Source organism: Triturus cristatus, chromosome 4_1 (genome assembly GCF_964204655.1).
Source record: "Triturus cristatus chromosome 4_1, aTriCri1.1, whole genome shotgun sequence".
NCBI classification, from domain to species: domain Eukaryota; kingdom Metazoa; phylum Chordata; class Amphibia; order Caudata; family Salamandridae; genus Triturus; species Triturus cristatus.
The window spans coordinates 1347161769-1347188798 of NC_140585.1; the positions used below are offsets into that span (position 1 = coordinate 1347161769).

Consider the following 27030-nt stretch of genomic DNA (forward strand, 5'->3'; position numbering starts at 1 on the left):
CGTGAGCATACATTCCTGAGGTAAATTGCATGACAACCAGATTACACGAGACGTTTTTTAGGGTACGGGGAGATTAAGGTATTTTTGAACAGTCATCAGATGTTGTGAGGAGAGAGGGACTGGTGCTTAGTCCCATAGTGCTAAAATGGGCAAATAAGGTCATTAGGTCACATATCTTTCCGCATTAGGTTATGCTTCTGTGTTTTCAGTTTTCATTGGGGAGAAGTCTCCTCACGAGCCCTCATGACTCCAAAAGGCACTCGATTGCCTCACAGTAGACTCCCAGATACAGGTTAACACTGGCGTGTATTGATTTACTATAATTATTCTGTGTTCATTTCACAATGGGAAATGCGCTCCTCTGGAGAGCCCCGAGGAAAAATGCTGGGCGTCTCCTTTAAAAGACGGCTGATTTCAATGGGTGTGCTCGTTAAATACAAACCCCATATTATAAAATGCAATGCATGCCCTGGATTCTTCACAGAAAGCACACAATGGCAGGTAAGGACTAAAGTCACCGGTGTAGGGAAACTTTAGAGGGCCCCCCTGCAAGGTACGTGGGGCACCCCCCACCCCCAGACTTAGTCAAGAGCTCTCCATAATATAATAATATATAATATATAATTATTCTGTGTTCATTTCACACGGGGAAATGCGCTCCTCTGGAGAGTCCCCAGGAAAATGCTGGGCGTCTCCTTTAAAAGACGGCTGATTTAAGTGGGTGTGCTCGTTAAATACAAACTCCATATTATAAAATGCATTGCATGCCCTGGATTCTTCACACAAGCACACGATGGCAGGTAAGGACTAAAGTCACCGATGTAGGGAAACTTGAGAGGGCCCCCCCTGCAAGGCACGTGGAGGCCCCCCCTCCAGACTTAGTCAAGAGCACTCCGGCCAGAGTACTATGCTGGGGGGGGGGGGGGGGGGGGGGGATAGGATGTTTTACGCCATCGACTAATGCAATTCTAGTTATATGTATGTGGCCGTAAATCAGAAAAAATAATTTGCTGGTATTTCTCTAGGATTGAATAATATTGAGATCATGCATCCAGACTAGTCCTTTCGGTGTTTTAGTTCTGTTCTGTGATTTTAAGGCTGTTTGATGGCATTCCGGGCTTAGGGGTATTCGAAGATATTTAGGGTGCTTCCTTGACGTTCATGGTATATTTGAAATGTATCATGGTTGGGCATCGTAATACTGTTAATAATATCTAGGAGTCATAATAACGTAAGCTACTCCTTTCAAGTGGTCTCCAACCTGCTTCAAAGTAGTATTAATCTTGAGATTCACAGATATATTTTACAAGTGTTACAGCTTTTTTTAGAAAGGACACGGTTCCCAAGCCCGCTTGTGTTAAACTTGCAAATGACTCCTCTAATTCTTCTGCTTTCTTCAGGGTTGGCGTATGTTGAACTTTTCCTGGTGTACCTGGTGATCGTAGCCCAGCTGCGGAAGACTGGAGCAGCTGTTTCAGGTACTGTGTTCACCCATCACTTTCTTATACATAAGAGCAACATATCTTGTCTTCATGTGTGTCCTCTGTCGTCAGGGCTTTTTTTCTGATATTCTATATGGCCTCCTGTTGAGATGAGTTGTGCCCCCATTGTGTTTCGTAACCAATTCTTCTATCTCCTTTTGTCAATGGCTGGCCTTTTGTTGTTGTTTATTTAACTATATTATACAAAGAATGTCTTCCAGCAAGCTCTCCTCATCCATTGGTCTGTTCCTATTTATGCCCAACAGCCTACAGCACGGGACAGTGGGAACCGCCCACTACAGTCATTAGCTAAGCTCCCCCAGACTGAGTGACGTTATTTTGCCCCTGCACAATCTGTTTATTGGCCATAAATGTAGTTTCTTTCAGGTGAGTCGTCAGCACTGTTATGCAACTGGTCATGTCATGGGTCTACCAACCCGGCAGCAGAGCCCTTGCACAAAGACTAACACCACAACACTGTGTAAAAGGAAAGTCAGCGGGTCAGCGCAGAGCCACTTTCGACTGTTGTTTACCATTAAGCACTATAGTGACGTTTTGCACTTCCTTTCTCCTCCGGTAGCTTTAGGTGTGTATGACAACATTTCCTTATACGATTACTGCTCTCTTGGGAATATATGAGGGCAGGAAGCCTTCTGAATTCGGCTGATCATTATCAGGGAGTGTTTTGGTGAAAATACAGGACTCTTTCTTATGCGTGCTGCTACAAAAAGAGCTCAGCTCACCTTAGCTACAGGAAAGATGTTTGGCTTGCTTCTGCTCTCTCCGCCAGCAATTGTACCACGTGGTGGGTTTTTAGCTTTACTAGCTCATTGATCTGCACTGGCTTGCCACCTTTGCTGGAATAAAGTACCGAACAAGGTGTCGCTTTCTGCACATAAACAATCATCCCCGCAACGCAGGCATCCTTGCACCATGGTGCAAGAGTGCCTGCGTTGGTGCATGGCAGCCAATTGTGTGCCAGCGCAGGGGAGAGTACAGGGATCCATCATATTGTTATAAATATGATGCATCCCTGTGCTCTGAAAGTAATGCGGCACAGTGCAGCCAAATGGCTTGTGGCACCGCGCTGCATTTCAAGCACATTTTTAGGTTTTGCCTTCATAGAGCTTGCGCTGTGCTTGTTAGGTTTCGCCTGCACAGCGCTTGCAGTGTGCTTGAGAAATCTATTCATTTTAATATAAACTTAAAAGGGACTTCAATCCTGCCTCCTCTATTTCCTGGCTTCTTATTGGCTCCTGTACGTGCCACTTACTTTTCCTCCATTTCTATTGACTGTAGCATATTTTCCTGCATGCACCAATGCTTGTTTCTCATCTGCCCCGCATCAGTTTCCCGTCGCCAAAATACTGTTAACATCCACTTTGGTGAAACTATTTTTTCATACAGTTTTGCCTCTTTTAGTTTTTTACTCTTGCAGCAAAGAATCGCAAAATGTTGCTGCCACAGAGACGCAAAAGGGATTCCCCAGCTGTCAAGTCAGCTGCTCTTGCCGCTGTGTCACATCCACTCTACTCCCATGTTATTTGTCAGGGAGTTCTTTCCTTCTCCCAGATGATAATTGTAGGAAGGTGGAATCTGACTAATGGTTGCCCCCAACTTTTTGCCTGGTATTTGAATGGTTTTTGACTAGTCTGGCTGGGATCCTGCTATCCAGGACCCCAGCCTATCTGCTTTCTCCCTAAAACTAATGTGAAGTACCCTAGGTACAACCCAATTGGATGCTGAGGATGCCCTGACAGTCCCTTGTAGATGGTACCCTAGGTACCCAGGGCATGGGTCCCTCAGTAGGCCTACCAGGGCTTCAGCACTTATTGTGCCACCCTGGGACAGCCATACAAACTGACACCACCAGACCACTACTGTAGTCTGGGTAAGGTGGTGCTAGCACCCCTTACAGGGATATAGGTACCCTATATCCCACCCCATTACAACACATATACTCTCATAGGTCACCCCTATAGCAGGCCTTGCTAATCCTACAAGGCAGGGTGCTGAGGTATGTGTGAGGGGGGACCCCTACATGAGTAGGGCCTCTCTGCAACCTTCGTAAAATCATTGCTGGGTTGTTTGTAGTGTATCCAAAAAAGAAAGGGAGGTACCCCTTTATATTTATAGGGACGAGGTATTTAAATGAACACAAGACAAAAGTTCCCAAACTGAAGCATATAAACTGAGAAAAAAGGCTTCTTACTGAGCTTGTTGAGTCCTAAGAGTAGTAAAACTTATTAGATAAATCTCTTTTACCAGTGAGACCCACTGTCTGTGAAAACCTTTAAAAGACTCTTATTTGCAATGACACAGTACAATATATGGTTTCAAGAACATACTATTAGTACAATCACGGTTAAAACATCAGTTTATTATGTGAAACAAATATATAACATATTACATATTCGGTAAAGTACTATATGTGGCCTTCCTCCCACTATAGGTTACAATCTAATAGTAAAAACAAGAATTAAAAAAATATATTAAAAAAACAGTCTACGCGGCGTTTCGGTGTTCGATTCAATGTTTTCACCTTCTTCAGGACAAAGAATATTCATAAAATCTTAATTTTACGACAGATTATGATTATTCAATTGCATAATCTTGTTGAAACACCTTTTTCAACACCTTTATAGTCTCAATGTATGGTGCTCTATGAAAATGTAGTTGCTTAACTCGATATCCGTTGACGCCACCGTATTTTAATTTAAGGTGGAGAAATGTTATCGATCTCAAATCCTTAATATAGAGGATTCTATTCGAGTAGCAGAGCAGGCACTTTATTCTTTTGGGATTTACTTATATAGATATATACTCCTCATCGTACCATGTTTGAGCTCTGTGTAAATGGATGCGGCCTCCCTGCGTTAACGGATATCCGGGATTCAGTGTTGAGTCCTAAGAGTAGTAAAACTTATTAGATAAATCTCTTTTACCAGTGAGACCCACTGTCTGTGAAAACCTTTAAAAGACTCTTATTGAGGGGCGTGGCCAAGATGGCGGGGTGAGCGGACGCTTCCTCCTGTAGCTCCTCCGGCCCGGCCAAGCTAGAGCCCTTTTCTTATGCTTTTCTCCCCCCGCTGAGGCTCAGCGCGGGAGAGGAGCGTGGCGGAGCATCAGGGGTGCACATTGGTGCTGTTTTGGTTCGGATCGCCTCGGGGGAACCCCCCCAAAAGTTCGATCGAGACCAAGGAACGACGACGGCGAGCCCGAGGGGCGGAGCGCATTGGAGAGCTGTCCGGGCGCCTCGGCTGGGCCTGGTGCTGAAAGTTGCGATCTGGAGGGGATCTGGCCCGCCGTTCGACGGTGACTGAAGGAGCCTTGCGGGAAGGGACCCGACGGTGTGGAAGGCTTGGGACGGGTGCCCCGGCACTCAGACTGGTGACGGCGACGCCCCGCACTGCGGAGGCCCTAACCCCTAGCCGAGGTACAGCGGACTCCCTGATGGGGTTGGACCATCTAGGCCCCTGTGCGTGACAGACGGGGGCCGGTGGTGGAACTTATTTTACTGTGGGGTGCCTCGGGGGGCCCGGTGGTGGCGTCGGGCCTGGTCGTTTTGGCTTGCTCCGCCCGGCCGCCATTTTGTCCCCGAAGGTGCAGTGGTGGCAGCCTTCGCCGGAGTCCTGGCTGCTGGATGCAAGCGACCCCCGCTGCTGCTGGGCTGATTACCGGAGGGATGTGCTGATTAGACCCCTCTGCTGCGGCCCCCTTGGTTGTCTCACACAAGCTCTTGCGGCTGACGGTGACCGGACTGGGCCGCCATTTTGTCACCTGTGACGCAGCGACCTCACTCGTGGGGGATACCCAGGTCGAGTGCTAGCCGGCGGCTGAGCATCCCTGGAGTGCCTGGATCGGTGCCCGACTGCGGAGCTAGCGATGTCTGGAAGAGGAGGCCCGAAGAAAGGGGACCGTACCCTGCCGGACATGCTTGGCAGGGCCCAGCACTTGCGGGACAGGACGCAGCCCTCACCGGGGCCCTCCCGGGCTCCGGTGGATGTGACTGGAGGGGAGCCACCCGTCACGAGGGCCTTTATGGAGGAACTGTTCAGCTCCCTCAGGGAGGACTTCCAGACACTGAAGCAGGAGGTGGCCAGCGAGGTCCAAGAAGTGCGCAGGGAGGTGGAGGGCCTTGGCGAGCGTGTGGAAGCGGCGGAGACGGAGGGCCAACAGCGAGCGGAGGAGATAGCCCACCTCCAGCAGGACGTTCTTCGCCTCCGGGAACAGTGTGTGGAGCTCCAGGCCCACTCCGAGGACCTTGAGAACAGATCTCGGAGGAACAACATCCGAGTGCGTGGCGTGCCGACTGCGGACGAGGGGTCCAATCTGGGGAGCTACCTGCGGGCCCTGTTCCGAGAGATCCTGGGGGAAGCTGCGGACTTTCCCATCAGCATTGACAGCGCGCACAGGGTTGGCCGGCAGCGCCAGTCATCGGCGCCTCCACCGGACATTCTGGCCTTCCTGCCCGACTTTCCACTAAAGGAACGCATCATGGCTGAAGCCCGCAGGAAACAGCCCCTGACTTTCCGGGATCGGCCGGTGGCGCTTTACCAGGACCTCTCCGCCATCACTCTGCAGAAACGCAGGTCCTTTAGGATTGCCACTGACTTTTTGCGCGAGCATGAGACGCCGTACTCTTGGGGTCACCCCTTCCGCCTGATTTTTCGGTGGAACGGAGTGCTACACCAGCTACGCTCCTTGCAAGACATTTGTGGGGTCCTGGGGCTCACGGCGGCGGAGGAGGAGGGAGCTACGCCGTCGTGGAGGTCCTCGGAGAGACGGAACCGGCGGAGGTCAACGAGGCGGAGCTCAGCGACCAGTGTGGGGCGCCCGGACTCCCCCACTATCAGAGCGGACATGGCCGACGCCCTGAGGGTGGCGGCCGGGGACTCGGCCGGCTCCTCTAGCGTGGCCTTGACGGCCTAACACACACTCCGGGGGGAGATGTCTTTAGCTTCTTTACATGCTTGGTACGGGGCGGGGGGGTTGGGGGGGAACGGTTGGAGGTGAGTGGCTGGACGTCCACTTTGCTCTTTTTCTACGGACTTGCCCGTTTTGGGGCTTGACTGAGACTATGGGGTGTTTGAGTTTGTGGGTGGCTAGTTGCCAGGGTTGGGTTTTGGGTGGGGGAGGGGGTTGTTTGGGGTTGGGAAGGTCCCGTCCGATGTTGTATGCCCGCTTTGTTTTGGCTTGTCCTGCGCTGTGGCCCCGCGCGCCCCACCCGCTGATTCCCTGCCCATTGCATGGCGCTCCCGACCCCTGCGAGGAATGCCGGGCCTAAAGGTAGTGACCCTTAATGTTCAGGGTCTGAACAACCCGGTGAAGCGCAGAGCGATCCTGTCGTTGCTGGAGGGGACGCAGGCGGACATTTGCCTTTTGCAGGAGACACACTTATTGCCCCGAGATTGCCATAGGATGCGCTCTGCTAAGTTCCCTACCCAGTTCTTTTCCTCGGCAGCGAACAAGACGGCGGGGGTAGCCATTCTCCTAGCGAGCTCCTTTCGGGGGGAGGTGTTGCATAAGTGTGCTGAACAGAAGGGGAGGCTCCTTGCGTATCGCATGCGCCTGGGAGGCATAGCATTTACGGTCGGTTCAGTTTATAGCCCAAACGATCACCAAGAGCGCTTCCTAGATTCCGCGCTGGTGGATGTCACTGCTTCCCCCGACCGCCACATTATCTTGGGGGGAGACCTCAACATTGTCTTTGACTCTGCGATGGACAGATCGGCGCAGCGCTTCCCGCAGACGGGGGAACTGTCCCAGGCTGGGAGGGCCCGGATTGCGGAAATGGATCTGCACGACCTCTGGCGCTCCATGCACCCCACGGATAGGGACTACTCTTACTTCTCGCACGCACACCGAACCTACTCACGGCTGGACTACCTCCTGGTGAGTGGACCGATGCGTGCCGCTGCCACGGCGGCGGACATCGGGGTCCTGACCCTGTCTGACCACTCCCCAGTCACCGGCGTTTTCCAGTGGCCGGCGGCCTCCCCCTCTCGGGGGGTGTGGCGCCTCCGGGATACACTTTTACACAAGAAGTCGGTGGTGCAACGCATCGGGGAGGTCATACAGGACTATCTCACCCACAATAGCAACACTGACACCTCGCGGGCGACACAGTGGGCGGCATTGAAGGCCGTCCTCCGGGGGGAATTCATCTCTATCTCCGCAGCTGAGAATAGGGAGCGGCAACTGAAGAGGGATGAGCTGACAGCTCAAGTCCGGGAGCTCGAGCAGGTCCACCGCCGTACGGGGGCGCCGAGGGTGTGGAGGCAGTTGAAGGCAGCGAGGAAGCTCCTGTCGGCTCTGGATCTTGACAGGGCGGAGTATGCCGCCCTACGCTTGAAACATGCCTACTACACTGGGGGGGACAGATGTGGCAAGCTCCTGGCCCACCGGCTCCGGGTCGCGCAACAGCGCAGCGTTGTGAAAGAATTGGTGGGCGCGGACGGGGGGGTTGTCTCCGGGGACGCGGAGGTAGCGGAGTCTTTCCGCGGCTTCTACGAGGCGCTGTATGCTGAGGAGCCCTCCTCGCCACGGGATGCCGACGGCTATTTGGAGTCGGTGACCCTCCCGGTGCTGGATCCGGCTCAGGCTGACCACCTGGAGCGGGACATCCATGTGGAGGAAGTGATTTCCGCTATCGCGCGGCTGAAACATGGCAAGGCCCCGGGCCCGGACGGGTACACGTCGCTATTTTACAAGACTTTTTGCACGGCCGTGGCCCCTGTCCTTACTCGGCTATTTAACTCTTTCTCCGAACCCGGAGCCATCCCTCCGGATCTCCTGAGGGCGACGGTCGTGGTAATCCCGAAACCTGGGAAGGACCGGGCCCTCTGCGGCTCGTACCGACCCATCTCGCTTTTGAATGTCGACCTCAAGCTGTACACGGGGATCCTCGCGTCCAGGCTGAGTCCACACCTCCCCGACCTGGTGGAGGCGGACCAGGCTGGTTTTGTGCCCGGCAGACAGACGGTTGACAACACTAAGAGGGTGACACATGTTCTGGAGAAGGCCTCAAGGATCTCGGGGGAGCGGATGTTGCTGTCCGTTGATGCGGAGAAGGCCTTCGACAGAGTTCACTGGCCGTATCTTGAGCTGGTCCTCAAGAAACTGGGAATCGGCGATAAGTTCCGCACCATGGTCTTTAACTGCTATAAGCATCCTTCAGCGTCGGTGCGGGTCAACGGGTGTAGCTCCGGTGGCTTTGCCATCGAGCGCGGCACGCGGCAGGGCTGCCCTCTTTCGCCGCTCTTGTTTGCCCTCTACAGCCCCTGACTTTCCGGGATCGGCCGGTGGCGCTTTACCAGGACCTCTCCGCCATCACTCTGCAGAAACGCAGGTCCTTTAGGATTGCCACTGACTTTTTGCGCGAGCATGAGACGCCGTACTCTTGGGGTCACCCCTTCCGCCTGATTTTTCGGTGGAACGGAGTGCTACACCAGCTACGCTCCTTGCAAGACATTTGTGGGGTCCTGGGGCTCACGGCGGCGGAGGAGGAGGGAGCTACGCCGTCGTGGAGGTCCTCGGAGAGACGGAACCGGCGGAGGTCAACGAGGCGGAGCTCAGCGACCAGTGTGGGGCGCCCGGACTCCCCCACTATCAGAGCGGACATGGCCGACGCCCTGAGGGTGGCGGCCGGGGACTCGACCGGCTCCTCTAGCGTGGCCTTGACGGCCTAACACACACTCCGGGGGGAGATGTCTTTAGCTTCTTTACATGCTTGGTACGGGGCGGGGGGGTTGGGGGGGAACGGTTGGAGGTGAGTGGCTGGACGTCCACTTTGCTCTTTTTCTACGGACTTGCCCGTTTTGGGGCTTGACTGAGACTATGGGGTGTTTGAGTTTGTGGGTGGCTAGTTGCCAGGGTTGGGTTTTGGGTGGGGGAGGGGGTTGTTTGGGGTTGGGAAGGTCCCGTCCGATGTTGTATGCCCGCTTTGTTTTGGCTTGTCCTGCGCTGTGGCCCCGCGCGCCCCACCCGCTGATTCCCTGCCCATTGCATGGCGCTCCCGACCCCTGCGAGGAATGCCGGGCCTAAAGGTAGTGACCCTTAATGTTCAGGGTCTGAACAACCCGGTGAAGCGCAGAGCGATCCTGTCGTTGCTGGAGGGGACGCAGGCGGACATTTGCCTTTTGCAGGAGACACACTTATTGCCCGAGATTGCCATAGGATGCGCTCTGCTAAGTTCCCTACCCAGTTCTTTTCCTCGGCAGCGAACAAGACGGCGGGGGTAGCCATTCTCCTAGCGAGCTCCTTTCGGGGGGAGGTGTTGCATAAGTGTGCTGAACAGAAGGGGAGGCTCCTTGCGTATCGCATGCGCCTGGGAGGCATAGCATTTACGGTCGGTTCAGTTTATAGCCCAAACGATCACCAAGAGCGCTTCCTAGATTCCGCGCTGGTGGATGTCACTGCTTCCCCCGACCGCCACATTATCTTGGGGGGAGACCTCAACATTGTCTTTGACTCTGCGATGGACAGATCGGCGCAGCGCTTCCCGCAGACGGGGGAACTGTCCCAGGCTGGGAGGGCCAGGATTGCGGAAATGGATCTGCACGACCTCTGGCGCTCCATGCACCCCACGGATAGGGACTACTCTTACTTCTCGCACGCACACCGAACCTACTCACGGCTGGACTACCTCCTGGTGAGTGGACCGATGCGTGCCGCTGCCACGGCGGCGGACATCGGGGTCCTGACCCTGTCTGACCACTCCCCAGTCACCGGCGTTTTCCAGTGGCCGGCGGCCTCCCCCTCTCGGGGGGTGTGGCGCCTCCGGGATACACTTTTACACAAGAAGTCGGTGGTGCAACGCATCGGGGAGGTCATACAGGACTATCTCACCCACAATAGCAACACTGACACCTCGCGGGCGACACAGTGGGCGGCATTGAAGGCCGTCCTCCGGGGGGAATTCATCTCTATCTCCGCAGCTGAGAATAGGGAGCGGCAACTGAAGAGGGATGAGCTGACAGCTCAAGTCCGGGAGCTCGAGCAGGTCCACCGCCGTACGGGGGCGCCGAGGGTGTGGAGGCAGTTGAAGGCAGCGAGGAAGCTCCTGTCGGCTCTGGATCTTGACAGGGCGGAGTATGCCGCCCTACGCTTGAAACATGCCTACTACACTGGGGGGGACAGATGTGGCAAGCTCCTGGCCCACCGGCTCCGGGTCGCGCAACAGCGCAGCGTTGTGAAAGAATTGGTGGGCGCGGACGGGGGGGTTGTCTCCGGGGACGCGGAGGTAGCGGAGTCTTTCCGCGGCTTCTACGAGGCGCTGTATGCTGAGGAGCCCTCCTCGCCACGGGATGCCGACGGCTATTTGGAGTCGGTGACCCTCCCGGTGCTGGATCCGGCTCAGGCTGACCACCTGGAGCGGGACATCCATGTGGAGGAAGTGATTTCCGCTATCGCGCGGCTGAAACATGGCAAGGCCCCGGGCCCGGACGGGTACACGTCGCTATTTTACAAGACTTTTTGCACGGCCGTGGCCCCTGTCCTTACTCGGCTATTTAACTCTTTCTCCGAACCCGGAGCCATCCCTCCGGATCTCCTGAGGGCGACGGTCGCGGTAATCCCGAAACCTGGGAAGGACCGGGCCCTCTGCGGCTCGTACCGACCCATCTCGCTTTTGAATGTCGACCTCAAGCTGTACACGGGGATCCTCGCGTCCAGGCTGAGTCCACACCTCCCCGACCTGGTGGAGGCGGACCAGGCTGGTTTTGTGCCCGGTAGACAGACGGTTGACAACACTAAGAGGGTGACGCATGTTCTGGAGAAGGCCTCAAGGATCTCGGGGGAGCGGATGTTGCTGTCCGTTGATGCGGAGAAGGCCTTCGACAGAGTTCACTGGCCGTATCTTGAGCTGGTCCTCAAGAAACTGGGAATCGGCGATAAGTTCCGCACCATGGTCTTTAACTGCTATAAGCATCCTTCAGCGTCGGTGCGGGTCAACGGGTGTAGCTCCGGTGGCTTTGCCATCGAGCGCGGCACGCGGCAGGGCTGCCCTCTTTCGCCGCTCTTGTTTGCCCTCTACATGGAGCCGTTTGCTCAGAGGATTCGTAATAATCCGGATGCTGTCGGGGTCCGGATGGGCCAGTACGTCCACACCGTCAGTCTCTACGCGGATGATGTCCTGCTGACTTTGGACGACCCTAGGAGGTCGCTGCCTGCTTGCCTCCGAGAGCTGGACGCCTTTGCGGGGGTGGCCGGCTTCAAAATGAATATGAGCAAGTCGATGGCATTAGACGTGTCCCTGGCTGCGGAAACCAGGAGGGATCTTCAGCGGCTCTTCCCCATGCAGTGGTCCTCGTCCACGGTGCCGTATCTGGGGATTCTGCTGGCGCCTACATTATCGGGGATGGTTACGGCCAATTATGCCTCCCTCAGCAGGAAGATCAAGGACGAGCTTGGCCGCTGGAACAAAGGCCTGCTGTCCTGGCTGGGGCGAATCGCGGCGGTCAAGATGACGGTGTTGCCCCAGATACTATATCTTTTCCGGGCCCTTCCGCTCCAACCCCCGGCGGGCTGGATACGACAAATGCAGGCTGACATCTCCCGCTTTGTCTGGCAGGGCCGCAGGCCACGCATGAAGAGGGTCCTCTCCACGCTTGCTCCGGAAGCGGGGGGTCTCGACATTCCGGACCTCCGTAAGTACTTTCAGGCGGCACAGCTCCGCTATCTGGTGGAGTGGAGCAGGTGGGAGTCCGACAAACATTGGCTCTTCCAAGACCAGGCAGTGGCGGGCCGCACCTTACAAGAGGTTCCATTCCTGCGCCGCGCGCATCGCCCCCCTAATCTTTACGCTTCCTTTGTTACGCGGGTCCCCCTGCGGGTGTGGGACGCGGTCTGTGAGGCCCGGGGCCTTACCACCTTCCCTTCGCCGCTCACGCCCATTGCGGGCAACCCGGACTTCTCCCCAGGGATGGAGCCGGGGGTTTTCTCCCACTGGGTGCGGGCGGGCTGCAGGGCACTCTTCCAGATCTATGGCCCGGAAGGAGTGGTTCCTTTTCAGCAACTCCGCCAGGAGTTCGGCCTGACGGAGCTGGACAGATTGCGCTACATGCAAGTTCGGCATTGGGCCCTCCAGCCCCAGGTGCGTGCCACCGCCGCCCGTCCAATTACACCGTATGAGAGGTGGTTGGCTACTCGGACCTCCGACGCTAAACTGATCACCGATCTGTACAAATACCTACAACCCCCGCCGTTTCACTATTACAACCCGGGGAGGGAGCGTTGGCACAGGGAATTGGGTAGGACACTCAGCCACAAGGAATGGGACAAAATTGCGTATCGGGCGCGGCACTCTGCATATCACACGGGCCTTACGGAGACCTTTACTAAGGTATCCACATACTGGTACTACACCCCGGAGAGACTGTATGAAATGCATAAACACACTGACAGGGGGTGCTGGCGGAGCTGCGGGCAGGAAGGTACCCTTACACACATTCTTTGGGATTGCCCAGTGCTGACCGCCTACTGGAAGGAAGTCTTGGACGAGGTGGATAAGCACTTTGGGATAGAGCTACCGCGACTCCCGGCGTATGTCCTGTTGGGCCTCCCCAATGACCTAATGTACCCACTGAAGTCCCGTAGGGGTAGGCAGATCGCAATCGCGCTGGGGTCTGCGGTTCAGAACATTCTAATCCACTGGCGCACAACCACCGTCCCCTCCATCACCGGTTGGTTGCATAGGCTCTGGCATGTGCTGGGGATGGAGAAGCTGTCGCTTACGGTTGCGGGGGAGATAGACCAATTTGAAGAGCTGTGGCAACCCTTTCTAGCGCTGCTGTCCACTGAATTCCGGGAGCTCACCTGCCCGAGGTATCTTAGGCTGCTCAGGCTGACGCCGCCGGTGACCCCGGCGGACTAGCTTACATGTGAAACGGGGACCCCCCGGGGAGGGGGGGGGGGTGCGGGGCTTCCTGGTTAGGATTACTCTGATGCGGGACCATAGGACGGGGGGGGGGGGAGTGTTGTTGTTTAGTTACTGGGAGGATGGGGATGGGAGGGGGGGGATTGTGTTCTATTGAGGTGTTGATGGGGGGGTTTTTATTGTTTAGATTTGGGGTGTCGGATAAGCGTGCGGGGATTTCACAGCTTGTATTTCTAGCCTTCATTTACTGTGTTTTTCCCCCTGACCCACCGCGCTACCTATTGCCAACCCTCTGGAGTTGCACCCTTTTTCTTTGATTGTATTCCATGTATCCTGCCCTCCTATCCCCCTCCCCCATGGTTTGTCTCAATAAAAACGTTTTAAACATAAAAGACTCTTATTTGCAATGACACAGTACAATATATGGTTTCAAGAACATACTGTTAGTACAATCACGGTTAAAACATCAGTTTATTATGTGAAACAAATATATATCATATTACATATTCAACACTGAATCCCGGATATCCGTTGACGCAGGGAGGCCGCATCCATTTACACAGAGCTCAAACATGGTACGATGAGGAGTATATATCTATATAAGTAAATCCCAAAAGAATAAAGTGCCTGCTCTGCTACTCAAATAGAATCCTCTATATTAAGGATTTGAGATCGATAATATTTCTCCACCTTAAATTAAAATACAGTGGCGTCAACGGATATCGAGTTAAGCAACTACATTTTCATAGAGCACCATACATTGAGACTATAAAGGTGTTGAAAAAGGTGTTTCAACAAGATTATGCAATTGAATAATCATAATCTGTCGTACAATTAAGATTTTATGAATATTCTTAGTCCTGAAGAAGGTGAAAACATTGAATCGAACACCGAAACGCCGCGTAGACTGTTTTTTTAATATATTTTTTTAATTCTTGTTTTTACTATTAGATTGTAACCTATAGTGGGAGGAAGGCCACATATAGTACTTTACCGAATATGTAATATGATATAGTAGTAGTAGTAGTATACTTTATTCGATAAAAATAATTCATCATAAAAGTAAATATACAGTAGTCATGACCTATAAGAACATCACAGTATAAAAGTACAATTAAATCATTAAAATTGCTCTACTTGAAACATCATGATACATCATAATACAAGGGGATACAATTAAAACTCATCAAGCTTGTTCTGCAATAATCAACATAACTACACATTTCTCCTGCTGTATAAATGGCTGTGGCATCTATTCTAACCCTATGAGCATTCCTTCATGAAGATGCTCCAACCTGCAAGGTGTAATGAGTCTTGAGTCTTCTCATGCGTATCATCCAAGCACTTCCAATAAATTTGGCAACACCACACACCAACGAGGGAGAGGATGTCTCGGTACAGAGGACACGCAGGGCCATTACGTGACATCTAAGGCCCAAGCCCTTGCATAGAGGTTTTAGCCATATTCTCCTGGCTACCTTGTAGGCTGGGCAAGCAAACATAAGGTGCGCCACGGACTCAATAGGGGCTGCACAGCACGGACAGGCCTTTGATAAGCCACTTTGAGTGTTCCACCCAAAAGTAAAAGCATTTACAGGAAGGATTCCAAACCTGATTTTTAAATATAATGATCTATCCAGGGGTTTCTCAATAAAATCAAGGAATGGTTCAAATAACCTAATCCCCTTGAACTCTAGAAAACGCTCAGTGAGAGAACCCCCTACACCTCTACAGGAAGTCTCCTGCTGGACCCACTCCCAGTACATCTTCTTGATAACTAGTTTGGGTGGCGGGGATTGGCTCTTCCAAAGGTCACTTAGGCCTATACATCCGACCAGCTGCCTCAGGTTACTCAGCCACTTAATCCTATTGCCTTTATCTAGCAGGATAATTTCGTCCAAAGCAGCTGCGTAATTCTTGAGCTCCTCAGTCCTTCTCAGTCGGACCCAAAAAAGTAGAGGGCGAAGGCGCACTATTTCTCTAAGAGGGCGCCTGCCCATATCTATACGTAATGGTATTAATGGGGTGGAAACTGGTAAGGCAACCAGTTCTATCAAGAACTTGTTTTCTGAAGTAATTAGGTCCGGGGTGTTCTCGAACCCCCAGAGTTCAGAGCCATACAGGGCAGTTGGTAGTATTTGGCCTTCATAAATTGCGAGGGCAGGAGCCACAGGTTTACTCGCAGACGTCCTATGCTCTCGCATTACCACCCCTGCAACTCTTTTGAAATTTAATAGCATTTTGGCCAGATGATCATTCCAGCGCATCCGGCTATTCACCCTAACACCCAAGTAGTCAAAGGAGTCTACCATCTCCAAAGACTCACCATTAAGTGTAAGACTATTCTTAAATCTTTTGGAAGGGGAGAGGGCCATAAGTTTGGTTTTAGAGGTGTTAATTGTGAGTCCCCTATCATTACAAAACTCACTGAAGCGGTGTAATAACTTTTGGAGGCCTGCTGGGGTTTTCGAGATCAGAATGGTATCGTCCGCGAAGAGGAGGGTAGGGGTTTTTTCCCCTGCCAGGGATGGCGCATCCGCCGACTCTTCTCTCAGATGGTCCACCACACCATTCACAAATAAAGAGAAAAGAGTTGGCGCCATAACACATCCCTGGCAAACTCCCCTTCTCACGGGCACCCTCTCAGTCAACTGGCCTTGGGTACCCCATCTGATTCTCGCATAGTTACCCTCATGGAGCTTCACTATAAGGTCCAAAAGAGGGCCCGGAAAGCCCATCTTCTCCAAAATATCCCACAGCCTAGCTCGGGGGACCAGGTCGAACGCCATCCTGAGATCTATGAACGCCAGGTAAAGACTACCGTTGTTAATTGACACAGTTTTCCAGTAGATCGCAAACAAGCGGAAGACCTGGTCCATCGTGCCCACTTTTTTCCGAAACCCGGCCTGGAAATGGGAGAGGACCTGCTCCTTCTCCATCCATACACCAACTCGCAATATGATGACCCTGCCAACCACTTTCTGAATCACGTCAATCAGACTGATTGGTCTGTAGTTGGCAGGGTCATCTCTGTCACCCTTTTTATAAACAGTGATCACTTCTGCACCCTTCCATGAATCTGGGACAGGGTGTCCCTTAGAAATTAAATTCATTATTAATGCAATGAGTGTGGCCCAGGCTATGGGTTCTTTCAAAAGGAGATCCCCCGGGATACCATCTTGGCCAGCAGCCTTCTTCGGGGTAAGATGTCTTATGGCTAATACTACCTCCGAAATCACATATGGTTCCTCAGGCGTCGATAAAAGAGGGGACCGATTGGCTGGATCATAAAGAGAAGATTCAATTGCATCTTGTCCGCCGACTAGGGCTGAGAAATGGGAATACCATTGTTGGCTAGTGATGTAATTGGCCAATAATGGCTTATTGTAATTTCTAACCTTATTAATCAAATCCCAAAACAGCGAAGCATTTTTCATTTTAGATGCGTGTTTAAGGTCCTGCCAGTACTGTTCCTCCCACTCTTTTTTAGCCCGCACTTGTTCATTCGCGTACTCCCTCCTGGCTACTCTAACTAAAGGTTGATTCTTTTTGCGGAGGGCAACAGTTAGCTCCCGTCTTTTAGCCCGGCACTTTGCAGAATACCAGGGATTACTGGGTTTAGGGGGTTTTGTTTTGGAGCTCTGGGTTGAAAAATGTTTACCGACTTCCTCGATAGCATTTTTGTATATATGAGGAAAAAGCGACTCCTGAGCAACCCCTGTTCCCGAAGCTAATCCCGCCAACTCTCTAGTCAACTCATCAATATGCATCTTAATCTTTGCTAATTTGTCAGGATGGATGCTAACCTTGTCCCATTTCAATCTTCGATTGCCATCATATGGGACCACCTCCCTTGTTAACCTCGATGGAGCTGGTTTTGGACCACCTTTTAAGTTGCTCCACCCTAGCATCAAACATAAGGGGTTGTGGTCACTATCCTGCGAGTGAACTACCTCCATATCAACTAGGTCACACCACATAGTAACGTCCAATAAGATATAATCAATTCGGGACGGGCTACTAAGTCTATTAAATGTCATGGCTCCCTCCCGATCAGAAAGCGATCTACCATTTACTGCTCTTAGGTTAAAATCCACAGTAAGAGCGTTAATCTGTAATGCCTTAGCGGACCATTTTTTGATCGGGGGTAATAACAAAGCTGGAATGGACCAACTAGCATCCTCCTCCTCTATACCGAGGGGATCATCCCCACTTAGGGGTTCAAATGTACAGTTGAAGTCCCCCCCCACAATTATTTTAGAGTTTGAGGGACAATTAACTAATGCCTGTTCCAGAGTCGTAAAAGTACAAGACGTTTTGTGTCCCCAAGTCCCTCTAGCATAAATATTAAATAACTCAATCTTACTACCCTTGGTCTGGCCTTCAAAAGAAAGGTGTTGAATGTCCCTACATTCCAAATCATAAGTTGAAATGTTCCAATTTAAATCTATTTTTATCCATATATGTAAACCCCCAGAAGGTCTGCCCTTACCACAACTATAAGCAGGAACCCAAAAGGTTGCATATCCCGTTTTGTATACTGGTAATAGGCTCCAGGTTTCTTGGAACATACATATATCGAATTTTTCAATAAAGTTGTTCCATTCAGGAAGAGCCAATTTTTTTTCTAACCCAGCTATATTCCAAGATACCAGACGGATAACTTCTCTACCACTAATGGGTGGAGCAGAAATAACTCCATTTTGACAATCCAATACCCCTGAGTTAGGTTCATTGGGAATTACAGAGTGGTCTCTAACATTTAAAAAAGAACTTTCATCACTACTACCTCCCACAGGTAGTAAGTGGGTAATGGCAGGGGACCTAATAACAGTCATACTTTTAGGATCCAAAAGAACCCTATCTCTGGTAGGGGATTCATTGACCTCACCAGAGATCTCAATTACATTCCCCACTAGCCTGGTAGCATTTAGACTGCCCCAATTACCCTTCCTATACTGTAAACTTCAATCGCAGTCATCCATGCCCGTAAAAACATCAAACCTATTCCCTAGCTCCAATGGCGTAAAAGGCCTCAAGTTCTCAATTTTCTGGTTACTATTCCTGGTGGTTCTAAAAGGAATGATATTCCAATCTTGGGGATCGGAACACAAATTCTTGCCATGTAATACTGTAGGAATAACTGGGTAAGCTCTAACATTATTCCTAGCATGGGTTGGAAGGAACACCAAAGACCTAGGGAAAAAATAAGTCAGGGCTCGAGGGCTAATTCGACTATTACCATTACCTAAGGACCAATTCAATATAAAATCGACCGCATCAGGATCTCTAAAATTAATCAGAACTATATCTCCCTCGACATCTTTACTTCTGCCACCAAGCCAAGGGAGACGTCTGACATGCAATATCTCACCATTTAATTTCTTGTTTATGGGTCTATATAAACTTAACCAATGTATAATTTTATTTTTCAGCTGACAATAGTCTTCTCTCTTATTGTCAGCCAATATAGGAACCCCCGTCAAAACCACCACCAGGGGCACAGCTTCGGGAGGTAAATCAACCTGTGGCCCATGGTTCCCTAGGCCCCCATTCCGACTGGAGCTTCCCTGATCCTGTCGTGTAATCCCCATTGGTGCAATGGTAGTCCCTTCCAAGGGGTTAATAACGGGCTTATTAGTTAAATGTTTCACAGACGTTGGAGGCCCCTTTCTGAGACGGTCAAGTGCTAAGTGATTAGGTTCCTGTGGTGCATTTTTACTAGGGTCGAGAGTTTCCTGAGGAGCATTAATAGAGTGTACCGGTGCCTGGGGAATTGCCTTATTCACTTGGACCTTATCCGTAACAATCAGGTTACTCAGTGCGGATTCAATGTCCTCTAACCTGTGTTCCAACCTCCTCAAACTGTCCGTGATGGGCAATATAAAAGTACTAAACAAATCTCCCAGTTTGGTTTGGAGAGCAGTAGAAAGGACGGCCGGCTGCAGGGGGACATCAGCAGGCAAATCGGTTTCAAGGTTATTCACAACTAATTCAGGGCCTACAGGAAGGGAAGGAGAGGGCGGTTTTAACCTAACATCTGGCCCAGTTGCCAACCCCAAATCATTTCCATTTACAATCTTTGTGTGTTGGCCAAAGTCAGAATGGCTAATCCTAGAGTTAGCCAGGACCGCCCCCTCCTTACGTCTTATTTTCCTAGGGGGAGGACCATGAATTTTCCCCTTAACCACTTTCCTGGCCTTTTTCCCTGTTTGTTTTCCACGGCATAGAAGCCGCGTATTAGGGACCTTATGGCTTTCCCTATCAATTAAAGGGAGAGAATCGCTAATGACATGAACACTAGGAGCATAGTTTATAGGAGAACAATCACGTAATAATAAGGGGACACTATCTTGAGAAAAAGGGACATCGTGGCTACCACAACTACCACAATCACCTAAGGGGACCTGTGAAATAGAGTCCTCGGGAATCCTACGTTTCATATTCTCAATTGAGCGACGGCGCTCAGATCTGCGCTCAGCCATTAAAATACCCCTATCATCATCCGTTCCGATCTTCTTAAAATAACTATCTAAAGGGCCATTTAGCACGCCCCCCAATTTGTCCCCTACCACTTTATTTTCAGACAAGGCCAATGCAATGGTAAAATAACGCGGTAATTCCGATGTCAATCACCGGGCCCTGCCCGGCCTCGTTCGGCCTCGGAGGGCCTTAGAGGGCCCGCTCTTTGCCCGGTCTTCGCCCCGAGCTACGTCCCGCACGCGTACCGCTAACGCGTGAGGGCAGGGCTCAATATTAGGAACAGTCACGGGAGGTGTGTCCGGGAAGAGGAGCCAGGTGTGCGTGATGAAATTGCCGGCATGCACCCTGGGCCTCGCAGTCCCGAAATTTAAGCCTCCACAGCGTTACGCCCCAATATGCAGCAAAGCGTCCTTGAATATCCTCTCACCTCAGGTAACGCCAGCAAAAGAGATTCTCAGCACTGCGTCTAAATAGGCAGCGCCAACGAGCGGCTCCCGCGAAGCGGGGGCCGCGAGGCGTGGGGCAGTCAGGAACAGTCACGGGAGGTGTGTCCGGGAAGAGGAGCCAGGTGTGCGTGATGAAATTGCCGGCATGCACCCTGGGCCTCGCAGTCCCGAAATTTAAGCCTCCACAGCGTTACGCCCCAATATGCAGCAAAGCGTCCTTGAATATCCTCTCACCTCAGGTAACGCCAGCAAAAGAGATTCCCAGCACTGCGTCTAAATAGGCAGCGCCAACGAGCGGCTCCCGCGAAGCGGGGGCCGCGAGGCGTGGGGCAGTCAGGAACAGTCACGGGAGGTGTGTCCGGGAAGAGGAGCCAGGTGTGCGTGATGAAATTGCCGGCATGCACCCTGGGCCTCGCAGTCCCGAAATTTAAGCCTCCACAGCGTTACGCCCCAATATGCAGCAAAGCGTCCTTGAATATCCTCTCACCTCAGGTAACGCCAGCAATAGAGATTCCCAGCACTGCGTCTAAATAGGCAGCGCCAACGAGCGGCTCCCGCGAAGCGGGAGCCGCGAGGCGTGGGGCAGTCAGGAACAGTCACGGGAGGTGTGTCCGGGAAGAGGAGCCAGGTGTGCGTGATGAAATTGCCGGCATGCACCCTGGGCCTCGCAGTCCCGAAATTTAAGCCTCCACAGCGTTACGCCCCAATATGCAGCAAAGCGTCCTTGAATATCCTCTCACCTCAGGTAACGCCAGCAAAAGAGATTCCCAGCACTGCGTCTAAATAGGCAGCGCCAACGAGCGGCTCCCGCGAAGCGGGGGCCGCGAGGCGTGGGGCAGTCAGGAACAGTCACGGGAGGTGTGTCCGGGAAGAGGAGCCAGGTGTGCGTGATGAAATTGCCGGCATGCACCCTGGGCCTCGCAGTCCCGAAATTTAAGCCTCCACAGCATTACGCCCCAATATGCAGCAAAGCGTCCTTGAATATCCTCTCACCTCAGGTAACGCCAGCAAAAGAGATTCCCAGCACTGCGTCTAAATAGGCAGCGCCAACGAGCGGCTCCCGCGAAGCGGGGGCCGCCAGGCGTGGGGCAGTCAGGAACAGTCACGGGAGGTGTGTCCGGGAAGAGGAGCCAGGTGTGCGTGATGAAATTGCCGGCATTGTACCATGTTTGAGCTCTGTGTAAATGGATGCGGCCTCCCTGCGTCAACGGATATCCGGGATTCAGTGTTGAATATGTAATATGATATATATTTGTTTCACATAATAAACTGATGTTTTAACCATGATTGTACTAATAGTATGTTCTTGAAACCATATATTGTACTGTGTCATTGCAAATAAGAGTCTTTTAAAGGTTTTCACAGACAGTGGGTCTCACTGGTAAAAGAGATTTAACTAATAAGTTTTACTACTCTTAGGACTCAACAAGCTCAGTAAGAAGCCTTTTTTCTCAGCTTATATGCTTTAATTTGGGAACTTTTGTCTTGTTTGTAGTGTAGCTATACCATATACTCTTAACCGCATTATAAGTCTATCGCGATAACGCGATAACTTGAGAATGGCTACACAGAACCATATCGTGTTTGGTGTCAAACATGTAGGAATCATACCCCCAGTCCAGCCATGGGCATGAGGGTACGATTCCCCCCTGCTAGAGGGGTGATATGGGAAAAGCGGCAGAATTTAGACACCAATTTAAAAGTGCACAAGTAGCACAAAATGGCTACTACCCGCCACCTACACGACCCTGGCTGGCTGTTGCTGGGGAAAATTCCAGCCTCGCCAGCTGGACAATAGGGCTCCTGTGGCAGGGAGGTGCTAGCATCTCCCCAGACAGGATAATGTGGATTGGAACAGGGTGGGTGCACCAAATGTCCTTTCAGAGTTGCACGTAGGCAGCTGCAGAAGCCTCATTCTGCATACACCGCTTGGAACCGGTTCAGGGGCATCCTGCCCCTCGCCCAGGCGGGAAACACACAAAGGGGAGAGGGTGTAGCCACCCTTTCCCGCCTCACCAGCCATTGGTGGACACTACTCTGGACACTCCCCTAATCTTGGGGATAAAGGTGAATAACGTGGCCCCAGAGCCTCAGATTACTCTTGAACTTTACAGTCTTGATCTTCAACTTGCTGCTGCCCAGCTGACGGAAGAAATCTCCCTTGGGGTAAAGGAGTTACCCCCCTGCTTGGCAGGCACCTGAAACACTGCAAAGGACCTGGTTGGAACTTTGCTGCTCCTTTGGACTTCGTCGACTCCCAGCACCCTGAGGTGGGTTTCCTAAGCATCCCAGAGGCCAGTGAGTGTGCCCAGCCGAGCTGAGCACCGTGGATTGCGTGGGTGCCGAGATCCCCAATACCCCAGGACACCAGCCACCTCTTGCGTAGCACACGACCCTGACCAATGGGGAAGTCGTGCTTTGGTCCAAACTTGAGCCAACCTTTAAGCAGCAATTGTGCCAAAGACCAGTGCCCTAGCTTGCCCCGGTGGCCCGTGGGCTCCCTTTTACGCACGCCAAATTGCTGCCTCCCGCAGTCCCTTGTCTCTCGACTTGTGGGCCCTGGCGGAGGACAATCTTCAACTTTAAGAGTTCCCCTGGTTGCTCCAGGCCTGCTCTCCCGTCTCCAAGAAGGAGACCTCTCAAAGATCTCGTGGGTCTGCACCAGTAGCTGATTTGTTCATCTTGCGTGGGTTGCGGTTGCCAAGGCTTAGTGGATCCAATCCGGACACTAACACTGCAGCAACCCTCATCCGACGTGGGACAGTTGCCCTCCCGAAGCTAGCCTTCCTTGAAGCCTCCCGGAGCCCGTGGCTGCAGATCCAAGCTACACCTCTTTCCACTTGAAGCACCCGACATCAAAGGGCTCTTTGCTTTGAGCCTCCTGGTCACTTTGCCGTGACCCAGACTCTGTCCCCTCTGCTTTCAGGTTCTTCTCTGCAATCTTCACATCTTTGATCTTCACGGCATCATCAACGCTTTTGGCTAGCAGAACTTTTGAACATTTTCCCATAGAAAATCAGCCCGCGATCCGACACCAGAATCGACCTATGCACCTGGCTTCCCTGGGGCAGGTAACAGTGGTACCTCGGTACTCTCGTGGTAGTGGGCTCCTCAAAAGCTTAAGTATAAAGTTTTAACTTTGTACTCCTGCTAGAAGTATTTTTAAACTGTTTATTTCCAACCGCGACATTCTCCATAGGCTGTAATAGAGATCCCGATAGCAGCTTCTTGCACTGCACGCGCCTCCCGTGGGTCCCCTTCCTCATAACCTGGGGTGGATTCTTAAGGGGCCAGCGATCCTGAATGCCCTAGGCATTGCCTGTAGAATTGTCGTGGTTCTTATACCACTATTTTAGTATATGGTTTGGTCCCCCCCTGGGGCCCAATGTTATTAGTGCTATTTATTGTGTCTATCAATGCTTGTTTGAGATTGTAACTTTGCCACAGCTTCATAAAGAGACTGTGGGATTCTGTCTAGAATAAATACATATATTTTATATATATACCTGTGTGGACTACTCTTTCATTTGGTTATTCAAGAGGTTATTATGGTAAAACAATAAGCTTAACACTCCTTCAAGACTTAGCCTGAAGGCTGCTCTCTACAGCTACCATTAGGATAGCTTTCTTTAAAGGTTGTCTTAAACCTATCATCAATAAGAGTCGAATTGGACTGGTGCAAGGTGTCCCTATAACTAGGAGACAGCATATGCCAGGCCATCTTCTCACATTGGTGTGCAGCGGTGGGATTCAAGCTTGCCATTGTCTTACCAGATAACAAATTTAATTTCTAAAGTGAAAGCCACTAGGTACCAAATGTACATATAAATTCAAACAGCTTAGAATACAATAAGTTCTACTGAACTTAGGAGTTGTGTGTAGAGGGTTTAGCACACCTTGACTACAACTCAAGAGAGGGTTCAGTAGGCCATAATTAGTGTAGGTAGATACACCACTATCACTACACTAGAAATGTCTTTAGGTTCAGGTGCCCATAAGGCTCTGGAAGGACCCCAAAGGGTCCCAGTCGACAAGTATGATCATCTCTCCTTTGCTGATCTTAGGGAGATGTGCACCCTTAGGAAACTTAAGACAAACAAAGGTGCCAATACCCAATGTCTCAGGGAACTCCTGCTCATAGCAGACTTTATGCAGACTTTAGGGTCTGATGGGGTAGACATGTTGGGTGGGCATCCATCAGAAGAGGACCCTCCAAGAGAGGACTCTGATGAGGACCAGGAAGAGGATGAAGATGCTGACCTGGAAGAACCAGACCACTCACAACATGGAGGTGATGGCCCAAGAGGCACTCCCTTCATCCCTAGAGGGAGAGTGGTGGATCCATGCAGGAACAGATCCCCCTCAGTGGGATCCAACCATTCTAGTAGATCCAAAAGGACCTCGGCCTCTCCTCAGAGGAGAGAATCCTCCCAATAGAGGAAATGCAGATTGCTCCAGTTTGAGCAGGCAAAGCTACAACTCAGGAGAGAGCAGCTAGCATTGGACAGGGAGTCCCTGGAGCTTCAGAAAGCTTCAAGAAAGTGGGGTCTAGAGACCCCTGGTGGCAGTAATGAAACCCCTAGAGTTAGATTGAAAGTCCCTGACAATAGGAACCTCCACAAGATTGTGCCCCCTATAAGACAGGGGATGATATCCACAAATGGATCTCTGCTCTTGAGAGGGCCTGTAAAGTACAAAGGGTCCCAGGGGAGCAGTGGGCAGCAATCCTGTGGCTCTCCTTTGCAGACAAAGGTAGAGACAAGCTCCTCTCTGTAAGAGAAGAGGATGCAGATGATTACTATATCTTGAGAGATGCTTTAATAGATGGGTTTGGCGTAACCACTGATCAATACAGACTTAAGTTCAGAGACACCCAAAAAGCACAGTATCAAGATTGGGTAGACTTTGTTGATTGTGCTACCAAGGCATTGGAAGGTTGGTTAAATGGCAGTAAAGTTATTGATTTCAAAGGATTGTACAATCTCATAATGAGGGGGCAGATTCTTAATAATTGTCATAACCAACTCTTACACCACCACCTGGTGGACTCTGATCTCACCTCTCCCCAAGAATTGGGAAAGAAGGCAGACAAATGGGTCAGAACCAGGATCAGGCCCAAGAACCAAGGTGGTGACCAGAAGAAAGATTCTACCAAGCCCAAAGAGAAAGGTGGGGATAATAAAACAGAAAAGTCCCCCGAAGGGCCCCAAAAACCCAGTGCTGGGGGTGGGTCCCAAAACCCTTCCTCTTCTAACAAGAAACCATATTGCCATGTGTGTAAGCAACCTGGTCACTGGAAAACTGACTCCAGTTGTCCAAAGAATGGCAATAAAGAAAATGTTCCTCCAGTTGCAGCTCCAACACCTCCTGTTGCTACTAGTAGTAATCCCCCAGGTGGTGGGAGTGCACCCAAAAACTTAGTTGGGCTTTCTTGGGGAACTCAGGTGGACTCTGGCCTAACCAGGTCCCCTGCACAAGCAACTCTAGTCTGTGATGGTGGCATGGGGTTTGCCAACTTTACCATGAGTCCCAGTATCCTGGGCAGGTACAGACAAGAGCCTATGATCAATGGTCAGAAGGCTGTGGCCTATAAGGACACAGGGGCTAGTGTCACCATGGTGACCCAGAAACTAGTGCCCCTAGAACAGCTTTTACCTGGGTTTAGCTACCAGGTGACCAATATAGATGGAATTAGGAAAGACCATCCCATGGCAGTGGTAAATCTCAGCTGGGGAGGGGTCACTGGCCCAAAGAGAGTGGCAGTGTCCCCAAACTTGCCTGTAGATTGTCTACTGGGGAATGATCTGGAAATCTCAGCCTGGGCTGAGGTAGATCACCAGGCCCATTTGAAAATGGTAGGGATCCCTGAGAGAGTGGATGAGACCCTGAGGGCCTCACCTCCACCCCAGGAGAAAATAAAGGGAGTGAAGCCTGAAACTATGGATCACTCCACCCTAACAGAGAGCATAGGGGGTGAGGAACAGCCCTCCCCCCACCAGACTAAAGGTAAGGGTCAAGTTTCTCAGGGAACTGATCCTGCCCCTTGTGAAGTAACTGCCCCAGAAGTGGACAGGCCTGGTCTGGCCACCTCTCTGATGGCAGGGGATCCTTCCAAGGTGGTACCCAGTCTGGAGCAGTTATCCTGCCCCTCTCTACCCTGCCTCAGTCAGCCCAGGGCTGCAGAGGTCAGGGAGGGCAGTGGACCCTTAATGGGCCCCTGTCCAGAGGAACCCCGTCATCAGCAGATTAGGGACACCCAGCAGAGTAGTTTCAGCCAGGTGAATATTCCTCTACAAACTGAGGGATCCCCCTTACCCCTAGGTATAGGCACCCCTCAAATGGATGATGTTGAGCACAGGGAAACCTGGGGCATAGTTGCCCCAAACCTTCCAGTGCCCTCCAGTATTCCAACCAAAGGGAACCAACCCCCAGCTATAGGCAGCCAGAGGTTGACCCTTAGGGCCAGATATGACACAGTCATGGGCAGAAAGGCTTCCATGGTGACCAGTGACCAGAGGAGGTTGAGACCACCCCAAATAGGGCCTCACTTCCAGACTCAGACACCCCACCAGCCCACCTCTGACCCAAAAACCAATACAGGTAATTCCCCTAGACTTTGGAGAAACTCTAGAACCCCTTGGGGTAGGATTTCCCAAGTGGACCATGAGACAGGGAGCAACCATGCTAGTGCAGGTTCTTCCTTATATGGCCGCTCAGGAAATAAAGGCTTATCTGGACAAGG

The 27030-nt window shown here is 51.6% G+C and overlaps 1 protein-coding gene across 2 annotated transcripts in view; it reads left to right on the forward strand.

The window, feature by feature from the left end:
- The first annotated feature begins 400 nt into the window (after positions 1-400).
- The window catches only part of LOC146856657 (lactoperoxidase-like), a 1363087-nt gene continuing 1336457 nt past the window's right edge, over positions 401-27030 (forward strand). The window contains exons 1-2 of one of the 2 annotated variants that reach the window (XM_085654837.1): positions 401-501; positions 1401-1478. In XM_085654837.1, the coding sequence (XP_085510963.1) occupies positions 456-501; positions 1401-1478 (124 nt within the window). In that variant the 5' untranslated portion in view covers positions 401-455. Of the gene's footprint in view, positions 502-642; positions 801-1400; positions 1479-27030 lie in introns of those variants that run through there. The other variant, XM_085654836.1, reaches the window with a different exon arrangement.